The following is a 12051-nucleotide window of genomic DNA, read 5'->3' as shown; positions in this document are numbered from 1 at the left end:
CGGTTCACACCGATGTCCAGCGGTTGGAGTTCCTTCGTCAGGCCTCCCGGAATGACAGCAAGCTCACAGTTCATTTGCTTCACAAGTTTTTTCACATCGGCTGTGAGATGGGCACGCATAGAGTCACAGATCAACAGCGATGGTGATGCGTGGAAAAAACCACCTGGTCTCCTTACATACACCTCCCTCAGCCAGTCTTTCATCATTTCCTCATCCATCCAGCCCTTTTCATTTGCCTTAATGATGATTTCTGCTGGAAACTTCTCTTTAGGCAAAGTCTTTCGCTTAAAAATCACCATAGGCGGCAGTTTCTGTCCATTAGCATGGCAGCCAAGCACAACAGTAAAAGAAGACTTTTCATACCCCGTTGTGCGTATCGCTACCGTGCTGGTCCCCTTCTTCTCCACAGTGTGACTCACCGGGATGTCAAAAGTGAGCGGGACCTCGTCCATGTTTGTGATGTGGCTGGGCTGGATGTTTTTGTCGCCGATGTGTTTGCTGCAGTAGGAGCGGAAGATGGCCAGCTTTTCCTTATAATCCGCTGGAAGTTGCTGCGCTACCGTAGTCCTGGTCCGGATGGAAAAATGGCACCGTTTCATAAAAAGTGAAAGTGAAACTGCTTTTAGCCGAATGGTGACCGTCGAAACGCTTCTCCCGCTCGCTCTTTGCTCGATGATCCACCGCTCGAGTCTTTCCTCCAACTCGAGCCACCTCGCCTTATGTCCGCGGAAACTCAGCTGCGTCTTCTTGACCTGCCGGACCTTGTTTTCCAGCTTCCTCCATTTGCGAACCATCGATTCGTTAATCTTAAATTCTCTCGCGGCTGCTCGATTTCCATGTTCCTCCGCGTAGCTGATGGCCTTCAGTTTAAACTGTGCTTCGTAAGCGTGTCTCTTTGCCATTTTCAGGGTTGTTAAAACAACGATGTCCTGCATAATGCACATACCTGTTCTTTTATACAGGTATGTGCGATTGTCCCGGTATATACGATCAACGCCCACACTTCACCCTTTAACGTTCTCATGGTGTTCTCTACTACGTCCTCCTTACAACACATAGGGCGCACCGCGCTATAGGGCGCGCCGCACTTTTTGAAGAAAATCTAAGACTTTTAAGTGCGCCTTATGGTCGTGAAAATACGGTAACAAAATGACAGGCAAAATGTTAAATCAACAGATGATGCAGGTCTTTCCACAGGTGAGTCATGGTGACATCACAGTCGTCATCATCATAGCTACTGTGGTAATAGATTTATTCAGCATCTCTAACCATGTCCAGGTTTTTATTCTGTGCCTCACTTTCTGATAATTTGTAAGTTTCCTTCTCCTATTAAGGTGCTTCCACTCACCTCCTTCACATTCACAGTGAACATAATAACAGGTGGGAGGAAACCTCTGAGAGTCTCTGTCACCCCACTTTGTTCCTCCTGGGTGAGTGTTTCTTCTGCAGCCCTCAAAGAACGAATAATGAAAAGAATGCCAGAGGAAAAGCTTTCAGGAAAGACTCCAGTCCTCCATCTCTGGACTCGGCACTCTCCACCCACAACCAATTTTCTGTCCCTCAGCTCATTACTCATTTCCACCCTTCCCTTCAACACCTTCCCGGCAGCTCTCAGAGGATCTGCCGGGCAGAGACACTCACTGGAGAGTCTGCAAAGTGAAACCTGGATGCTGCCGTCAATCACAGCTCTCCTAATTAAGCCACAGGCTGCTGATTTACTCAAGTGACTCACAAAGACCATATTTAAGACTAAGTGAAAGACTCTGTATCAGACTATAAAAGCAGCGTCACGCAGGAGTGAACTACGTGTAATTAGCAATTTAAACACATTTCCAGAGCATGCTGGTATTTCAGAGACCATTTCACTTCTGACTCTTTTCTCTTTCTGTGCTCTGAACAAAAGGATCGACAAAATATTTGCAAGAAAAGAAACGATTACTGGCTGTTGCTGGAATGCAGGTGGGCACGTTACAGAAACCAAAACCAGAGTGAGGCAACAAACTAAACCATAAACCCTCAGAAACACAATGACAAGTAAAGATTTCATCACATATTAAAGACTACATTCAGGAGTGAAGATGCACTTCAGAGGATGTGACAGCATTATTTCTGAAAGTTAGCATCACACAGTGACAGAGTCTTCGCCCATCTACATGAACTTTAATAACAATTAAAGTAAATCTTTGACTAAAAACACACAAATAACCTCCGCGGTGGAAGCATTGCAGTCTCGAGAGGAAAACCCTTCACGAAAATATGTAGAAATGTCTGGAAGGTCTCCTGAACACAGCGCTGAGCCCAGCAGTGAGCAGAGATTAGACTGAAATTTACAGAATGAGGCCTAAAGACAAGACTCAGGTCTAAATGTAACACTAAGGACTAGATGATCTATGTGAGGCCCTCAGCGACCCCAACCTCTCATTTCCAAAACAAAAGACATTTCGTTGTGTGTTAGTTTCAAGGTTTATTTTTTATTAGCAGCCAAAAATCCAATAATCTGACAGGACTAATCCTGATTAGGTTGGAATTTACTGATGATTATTTAGGCCAGAATAACACATAAAGACTTGGCTAAAATCTTTAGACTGGATTAAACATGTAAGAATGAAAATCAGACTAAAGACCAAGTTTGAGACCGAGAACTAATTTTAACATGAATCAGATTAAAAACCTAAGAGTAGATTAAAGATCTCAAACTGGATGTCTGCTGCACACTTTAGTTTCACTCCTGTGTTTGTAGATTTTCTGTGTGTGTGTGATGTAACAGTCATTGTAAAATTTGTATTATTATTATTATTACTATCATTATTATCATTATTTCTTAGTGACATTTTTGTTGTTGTTGTTGTTGTTGTTCTTATTATTATTATTATCATTATCATTATGTAGTTAAAGACTGGCTCCTCTGATGACCACAGCTCTGAGTTTTGAACCTGTCTCCTAAATCAACCTCTCCAGGCACATAAACACAGGCTGAACCTCGTACTGGGAGAAACTTCGGAGTCTTTTCAGTCTCACCTGTTCTTCCTCCTGACTTCTATTATAAGTTTTAAGCTGAAAAGCCAACACATCCCCTCCTGCCCGTCATGCATGAACGAGACAAACAGTGCAAGAGAAAATCTTTTGTTCAGTGTCACATGAAAGAAAAATATAGCTGGAAGCCAGAACTACAGGAGCACAATTTCTATAAACCCATCAGAAGCAGGATGTAATTAAGCGAGCAGCAAATGAACTTTCCTGTGAGAAACCTTTTAAAGCTTCTTTGTAGTCACGCTGACGTTCCTAGCAATCTGCACAGACTGCTGCCATGTTCAAATCATTTTTAAGATTCATGACTCAAGGCTGCGCGCCACATCAAGCCATTTACCTGCACCCTTGAAATCCTGCTCATTAGCTGAAAGTGCACAAACACTGTTTGAGTTTTTAACTTTGAGTTGTCACCTTGTTCAAGGTTTGGAGAGGACTGTAGTCTCTGATGCGACAGCTTTGTAGCACTGATCATCATCCCTCATACCCACTAAAAAAACATAACTATTGATTCAATTCAATTTTATTTTCAATTTTATATATAGCACCAATAAAATAGTCACCTCAAGGTGTTTTAATACTGTAAGGTAAAGACCCTACAGGATTACAGAAAAATCCCAACAATCACATGACCCCATGTGAGGAAGTACTTTGGCAACAACATGAAGGAAAAACTCCCTTTTGACAGGAAGAAACGCGTTAATGCAGCGTTAACATGGTCATCACGATTAAAAATTTTAACGCGCTCAACCCATCTGGAGCGCAGAATGAACAAACTTTTGGACAAACTGCCCGATATGCATTGACAGAGACATTTCAGGGATTTTGACTCAGTAGGGTCGGATTAACAATTAACCCTCCAGATGGGTTAATTGTTAATCGCGTTAGTTAGCACTGACAGCACTAAAAAAATATAAAGTCGCCAATTTGGGATTTCTTTGGCTCTAAACCAGATGAAAGAGGTAAACCTAAGGATGTAACCAAAGTGGTGTGCCACTTGTCCAGACGTATAGTGCGAGCAAAGTACTCAAACGCGACTAATTTGCATGAGCATGTACGTGTCCACCATCCGGCTGAGTATGCGGCGATCACTAGCTTCTGCAGCTCCATCAACAAGCATTTGGGCGCACTCTGAGGAGGGTGCATTTGCTCACAGATGAAAGAGGGTGCTGTTAAAACAGCGCTATTTTTTTTTTCTGTTGACTGCTTCTATTAGCTCCATCATTATTAGCAAACTTACTGATGGGCAAATAAATCTCCCCTGTAAAAACGATAGTCAATATATTCGTCCAATCGCCCAACCCTAATTCATCCAGGTGTCCATCATCAGGCTAAGTAACCAGGTAATCCTCAAACATCTCACCAAACCTGGACACCCATCTTCAGTACCTCCCCAAGAGGCTTCCAGCTCTTCTGAAAGAGAACGGCAACTTCTGCCAAATACTTTCAAGTCATTCAGATGCACAGTCGCCTCTACTAAGGCTCTGTGTTGGAAGCTTGATGGTTTCTGAACTCTGCAAGCTTTACCTTTAAGTGTGAGGTCATGGCTCCTGTTTCTTTTTCCTCTGCTTTTGTGCAAGCTGGGCCCAGTTGAGGACTGACTTTCAGTTCCACCTCCTCTCAGGGTCCAAACTGGACATATTCTGTGACAGCTAGCATTGTAATTTTCACGCTCAGGTCCTGTCTTTGAATAAACACAGTGTTTCTGGTCATCAGCCTCTAGCAGGGCTGGAGGATTGATCAGATTATAATTTGGCTTTTAGAGATGATGAAAACAAGGCAAGCTCATTTAATTTTGTCCAATAAACCAAACACTCCCGTTGCCCCTCCCTAAAAGTCATTCACTGTTGGTTTAGCTTGAGCTAAAAGTCACTAAAAGAGAGATTTTAGTGAACAAGATCAGTGCAGAGGAAATAATAAAGGTTTGGAAGATCATTAAGAACTGCACATGACTCTGTCTCTGGATCTCAAAGCGTTTCTCACTGGTCCACCTTCAGCTGTGTGCGACCAAGATGTTTGATCGCCAGGTTAAGATGTGATGCTTTAATGCAAAAAGACTCTGAAACACACTGCAGAGCTCAGACACATAAACACAGCACGAAGGAAAGCCGTGTGAGCACGTGCAGTGTTAGTGGGTATAGATATTTGTTCTGCTGCGTGTCAGACAGCATGTTTGTGTTTCTGTACATTACAACTTTGTCAGGCTTAAACACACGGCCTGTGTGTCTCCGCACAGCATTGTGTGTGTGTGTGTGATGTGGAGACTTTGCTAGCTTTGCTGGCACTACAGAGACATCCTCAATGGAAAGGAGAACAAAGACAAAGGCTCTTAATGAGCTCTGCCACTGCCGAGACCTAAACTAGGCCAGCCAACGGGCTGTGTGCACGTGTGTGTGTGTGGCAGTGGGATGTGAACGAGCCACGGGCGTTATCCAGGTGACTGAGAACGCAGCAGCTCTGCAGCGAGCGAGCGTTTCATGTGAGCGGCTCGTTTGTTGTGCTAAAATTCCCAAAGAAGCATCTTGGAAAGCCGTCAGAGGCTCGTCTGTCGGCGCACCGCTGGAGCGCTCGCGATGGACACTTTAAAAGGATTAAAATCATTTTTAGGTTCCTCTGCAGAAAACCAAACAGCTAAACAAACACGCCGCCCTCCCTTTGTAAAATCACAAAGTCAGAGCTGACAAAGTTTGGAACACAGCCCCGGGTGAACCTCAGCGTTGCTGCAGGTTTATTTGGACTAAGAGTTTTTGGGTTTTGCAGATTTCAGTGAAACATGGCAGAGGAAGGGACGCCTGACACCCACAGCCATCACACTGATGGCTGTGGGGGTCTGTAGGCAGCCTGGGGTACAGTGCTCTGCTGTATGAACTGTGTTTCATATACACCTGACCTGGATGTGATGAAGTCACATGTCGAATACATGCTGTGAAGCTATGCTACAGCTAACTGTCTGTTATTATAGAAACTAAATGGTAGTAAAGCATCTTTACTCTGAGCCTTTACACGAGATTTACCGATAGATAAAATCAACACTCTTTGACTTCATGTATTTACAGCTAACTACCATCTGGATTTTAAAAATCATTAACTGAGTCCAGTCTGGGGGTCCATAAACACCAATCCCACTTTTGTCAACAGCCCAGCTCACACTCCACCCAACCCCAGGCCCTCTGGGGCGGTGGGCTCACTGAGCAGCAGATCCATGTTATTCAGTAGGTGTCCAACCAAGCCTCATGGACCCAAAACCAGGCGCTCGATAGATGGTGGGATGGTTATCAATATCGGCCCTAAAACTCCAGCATCAATAATGAAATAATAGTTTGGTGAAATAAGAGTAATCTTAAAAAAATAGCACAAATATGAGTCGATCTGAACCAGCAGCTGGCCCAGGTTAAAGGTCACCCACTAATCAACATGATTGCAGCAATTTTGTCAAACAATCAGTAATAACTCCCTCAAACCTGACTGCACAGACACGATCCCATTGTCATTAGATTCAGGGTGGCTCGTGCTGCTGAGAATTTCACTACATCTACTGTCCATCACACATAAACAGCCAGAAAAACAACTCTGCCCAGGATGCAGAACCTGCAGAGATTGAGGGATCAGTGATGCTTCCCTGACAATCCAGAGGAGCATGAAGAATCCAGCCAATTCAAATTATACTGATGAAAAACAGCAGGGCTCGCACTGCAGACACAGTGTAACTCATCCATTCCCCATTCCTGTCAAATCTCTTCATACTCTGGTGATGATGTCTGAGCGTCTCCTGAATAAACACACTTCCTGTCACATCAGACTTCAGGCTGCTCCACTGCACTCTCTCACGTCTTTAGCTGCTGTTTGCAAGTGCTCACTGAGTAAAACTTTCTCTACTTTCTGTCTGCGCTTCAGGCCAACAGACAACCTCAGCGTGTGAAGAGAAGACCTGACATAAAAACACCAGCAAGCTGCTGTGCTCCATCGGCGGCAGCAGGAGGCTTTATTAGCTCTGGACAGGGCCCAGCATGGGAGGCTTACCCTCAGTCAGGCCCATGTGGATGCTCCAGTAGTTCTGCAGGCACTGCAGCTCCTTCTTCATGCCTCTCTTGCAGCGGCAGTCGTAGAGCGGCGAGTCCTGCAGCACCTCCAGCGCCCCCTGGCACTCCTTGGAGGCCAGCATGGCGCTGCGCTCCTTGTCCCCGCCCGACAGGCACTGGCGCATGATCCGGTAACGCGAGCTGCACTGGCTGTTCTGGTTGCACAGCTCGGAGGCTCGGACACAGTCTAGAGGTTCCCTCCAGCCGGGGGTGCCGAGCTCCGAGTCACAAACGCACACATCTGCAGGAAAACAGGGAGAAGGCGGGAGTTAGACACAGAGGTGTTAGCTTCACTCACTTCCTGTTTACTTTTGTGATCATTTTATCTATTTGCAGTCATTTTGTGTCTCATTAGAGTCACCGTGTGTCTCTGCTCTGCTTTTTGTTAAATTTTTGTGTGTGCGTATGGTCTTTTTAAATATTTTTCCAATATTTTTGTCTCTTTGTAGTTTTTGGCACCTGTTTACTGTCACTTATTGCTTCTTTGTGATCTTTTTCCACCTCTTTAACATAGCAAACTAATCAGTTCAAACAGAGCTCGTTTAAAACTAAATGTAAAAATATTAATGGGGCTGTTGGTCAGATAAATGTGCGTCTCTGCAGACTCTGGCAGGCTTTTCCTCTGGTGCAGGTGGAGGTGTGTCTGTATGCTATGCCTCAGTTTCTCAGCTGTAACTCAGGATTGCAGATTGAAGGCTCAGTGATGGATCTCGGATCGAGATGAGGTGATCTCCTGATAAGAAGCTGAGGATAAAGCCAGCACGTGTTCATAGAGCATCATATCATATATGTCTTCCTGTTGTAGGTTATTGTTGTTCCAGCGGCCGTTAGCTGTGACAGAAACATATGAAACTGAAATAGGAAACATTAGAAGGCATTGCGCGGATGTCCTCAAGAAAATATCCCACACTAATCCGGTTCGACATCTCCTCCAGGGCGCACAGACTCAGCTCCATCTGTGTCGAGCGTGGCCTTTGTCAGGCAGTTCAACAGCTTCCGTCCAGCAGAGACAATAGCATGCGGGTGAATCCAATTAAGCGAGCATCACAGGGACCAGATAAATGAATGTTTACCTGTCGGCAGCCGCAGATAGCAGGTGTGTGCATTTCGTGGGATTTCGAGGGTTTTCAGAAACAGGAAGTGTGTGTGTGAGCTGCTGGAGTCATTATTTTAGAGACATAACATGCTGAACGCCAACAAACAACACGATCTAACGGTTAACCGGCACAAAACCAGGCAGGAGGGTAAAAGTAAACTATTACATTACATGCCGCTGACATTTCACAGTCCCAAAAATTACCTATGATAACCAGAAGCATAATCATATAATAATTCTGTGAATGAATATAAAGGCTGTGTTATAGAGAGGAAACACGATGTGGAACAAACACACATTCAGATCTTTGTCCTTCAGTGCGCAAAGCACCATAGTCCTTCTTCGAAATTAAAAATGTAAAGCGCTGTAGTTCTCCTTCAAAATAAAAGTGCAAAGAGCTGCGGTTCTTCAAAATAAAAGTGCAAAGAGCTGTAGTTCTCCTTCAAAGTAAAAGTGAAAGTGCTGCAGCATGCTCCTCCTTCCATTTTCCTCGTCCCTGGTACAGCTCCTGAAACCTCACATGTGGACCAGAAGCTGGGGATCATGGCTTTCACAGTGAGTAATCCAGACTATGAATGGTTGACCTCATGCTGTGGACAGATCATCTCACCCATTCTCTCGGCTGAAGTTTGATTCGTTTGGCATCTTCTTTGTGCCTTCTGCCCATTGAGGGACCTCAAAGTGAACTTTCATTTAGGAAGATTTTCACCCTTATCCTCCATCTTCTCTGTGTTCATACGAGCCTAACCACAGCTCTGCAGGTAACGACTGATATACCTCAACCTGCCCTCCAAATATTGCTGCTGTTCAGTTTTTTCTTTCTGTCTAAAGTTCTAGCAGGGAAATCCTTCAGTGAGAACATCTGGAGAACATCTTTGGACCATTTCTAACTGTCAGATGTGTTTCAGAGCTTCCTGATTCTGGGATTTGAAGAAGACAATCAGGTGCTTGAGCTGAACTTGTTTTTGTCCTTGCAGATGTTTGAGCTCTCATCTGAAAGGCTTTACAGTTCAGAAAGCTGACGGCCGTCCCAGAGTTTGAGGTGGTGAGATCAGCAATGATGACGTGAAGAGCAGTGCAAACTAAAGCTAAGCCCACCTCTCGAAGAGGCAGCTGTTTCTTACAGGTGAGCTGTCTGTTACAGCCAGGTGGACCGTTAACCCGTTACTCTCAACTAACCATGAACCTAAACTCTTTGTAATCCGTGTGAAAACATTCATGAACGAGGCTGTTACTGTGGGTTCATCCACATCTTTATATGCTTTCTATGGTCTGCAGTGAATACTGATGTCCCACACAGGCTGTGGTCCCTGAAGTCCTCCTTAATCCTCACAATCACTCGAGGAGGCTCTTCCTGTTCACCTGGTCTAAGGAGAGCACTGTGGAACATAGCCACCTCAGAACCGGAGCTAGTGGAGCTGCTGGAGCTGGTGAACAATGCTACACCTTTAAGCTGACTGGACCGGGACTGACGCCTGAGACCTGAGACCTGAGCTGGCCTTCACTGAGTCTCCTATGATGAGTAACTGATGGAAGCTGTGGGACACTCTGCAGGCTCCCCTCATCTCACACTTTATCAGCACCTGACGCGATGCTTGCAGGGGACATCTGCACATTGTATCTGTAAAAAATAACCTGGATGACTCTACAGACTTTCCTGTGGTTAGTGCTAGGTCAGTAGGGCACCAGGCGCCCCCTGCTGGAACAGTGGGACAAAATCCTGTGCTGCTCTCATGAAACGTGCATTTACACTCTGCAGAGACACAAAAAAAAGGTGGCACGAAAAAACACGGCTCCACACTCTGTTTGTTCCACTGCAGACAGAAATGCTCCAGCACCACAAGCTTGTGTCACCCACCCCACAGCTCCACCTCAACAAGCTGCAACACATCAGACCAGTGCTCAGAACCAGGGGCAGAGGAACAGCTCCCACAGGTGAGGGCCACACAAAGAGCTAATTACTGGACCTCGGGGTAACGATGTGACCTTTCAGGGGTACGTGGATGTTTGTGCAGCAGTAAAAAGTTCAGATTAAAATATTCAGGATCAGAACAAATGTTCCCGAGACCTGCTGTCCTCAGTCCTGGTATCAAGCATGGTAACAGCATCTTTTAGTAGAAGCTCACAGTAAGGCAGAGGTGTAGAAGTAGTCAAACCCCTAGGAGTACAAATAACTACACCCTGTCAGGGATAAAATGGCAGTACCTCAGAGAGTACTTCACCTGAATATATTTCATTTACTGAATGTAACAAAGATGCTCTTTATGGCTCTGATGATCAATAGAAACATAATAGAAATCCAAACAGAATGTACAGCAGAGTACACACAGTACTCTGTACACCAAGTACTCTGTAAACACAGTACTCTGCACACACAGTACTCTGTACTATTCTAACACGTCACGGCTGGTACATGGGTCTGAGGGTAAGGGCGCGCGCTATTTGTCTGCGGAGATTTAAAAGTTAACTTCATGCACTGCAACATTTTCACTTGTAATGGAGTATCTCTGTGAGTATCCGAGTACTCCTGCTGACGGTTACTCGGTGTTTCAGAGCACGAGAGCATCTTTAGACCCAGCTGACTGACAGAGGCGCAAACCGAGCCTCTGCCCTCACCTGTGCGCGTGCACGCGGGCAGCGGAGGTGTACTCACCGAGCACGAGCAGCAGGCAGACGACGCCGATTAGGATCATGTCGCGTGCTGCTGTAATCCCACAGGAAGTCATGGTTCTCTCGCTCTGAGCGTCGGGGTCTCTCACTCTCTCTCTCCGCACATCACGCGGACTGCCACCGACATAGTGGCACTAGCACGAACCCCGGACACGGTGGGATCCCCCCCTCCCACCCCGCCGTCCTGGGCTCACAGCAGCCCCGGCAGGGACGCAGAAGAAGACGAAGAAGCGTGGGAGTCTGGGCAGGAGCGCATGCTCCGGAGCGGCTCTCCCGGAGATGGAGCTCTGTCCTCGGTGAAGAACATCAGCTGCCCCCGATCACTCCGCAGCTGTACTCCAACTTTCCGGGCTCAATGTGACTCTGTCCGCTACTCTTCCTCCTCTTTGTCACACACACACACAGTCACACACCGGAGCTGCCCGGTGGGTAACGGCACGCGCGTCTCCCGCCGGTTAGAATCTACTCCAGTAGCAGCCTCGTGCGTCTTTCAGCAAGCCCAGCGCGTGCGAGCACTGAGGAAAACCTCGAAACCTCCTTCTCCTCCTCCTCACCCCCTCCTCACCCAAAACTCAGACTCTCTTTCGCTCTGTCTCTCTCTTTCTCCCTTTCTCCGGGTGTCAAACGCACGCGCGTTTACTCCTTACGTTGACCCGGAGTGTGACCTCAGAGCAACGTCATCTGACTGAAAGACACGATCTGCTATTACTGTAATGACTGTTTATTTATTTATCTTTTATTATTGAAAATGTCCCAGGTATTTTATATTTTAATCATACATTTTATTTATATTCATTTTTTATTTACATATGAATGTATAGTTTTAGTGTAATTATTTTTGTTATTTTACATTTTAATTATTGTCATTATTAATTATTAATTTATTTTTATTCTTCGTTTTATTATTTACCTTTTTGTGCTGTAGTTATATTTTTCCTTATTTCCCTTTTTTAAACTTATATTAAATTAAATTAAAGTTAGAATCACATAACTATAATTAATTTTTTATTATAATTTCATCTTAACATATTTTTTTTTGATCTACCTTTATTATTTTAGAATATATCACACCCTGGAGGACGGGGCTGTGCCCCCCCCCCCCCACACTCCCTAGCAGATCGTTACATGGAGAAACCTTTGGAATACAAGCGCGCTGATCCACACAGGTATACACACGGG

General features: G+C 45.3%; 1 protein-coding gene across 1 annotated transcript in view; it reads right to left on the bottom strand.

Annotated features, from left to right (window-relative positions):
* gfra2b (GDNF family receptor alpha 2b) overlaps positions 1–11509 on the bottom strand; it is a 159340-nt gene extending 147831 nt beyond the window's left edge. The window contains exons 1-2 of the mRNA XM_080861663.1: positions 10856–11509; positions 7048–7347 (exon numbers count right to left, since the gene is read on the bottom strand). Of these exons, the coding sequence (XP_080717789.1) occupies positions 7048–7347; positions 10856–10928 (373 nt within the window). The 5' untranslated portion in view covers positions 10929–11509. The remainder of the gene's footprint in view (positions 1–7047; positions 7348–10855) is intronic.
* Between the last annotated feature and the right edge of the window lie 542 nt (positions 11510–12051).

The sequence above is a fragment of the Rhamphochromis sp. 'chilingali' genome (assembly GCF_963969265.1).
Source record: "Rhamphochromis sp. 'chilingali' genome assembly, chromosome: 2".
Taxonomy (NCBI): domain Eukaryota; kingdom Metazoa; phylum Chordata; class Actinopteri; order Cichliformes; family Cichlidae; genus Rhamphochromis; species Rhamphochromis sp. 'chilingali'.
Note: the sequence above shows the minus strand (reverse complement) of the source record. Positions and strands in the feature narration are given on the sequence as shown.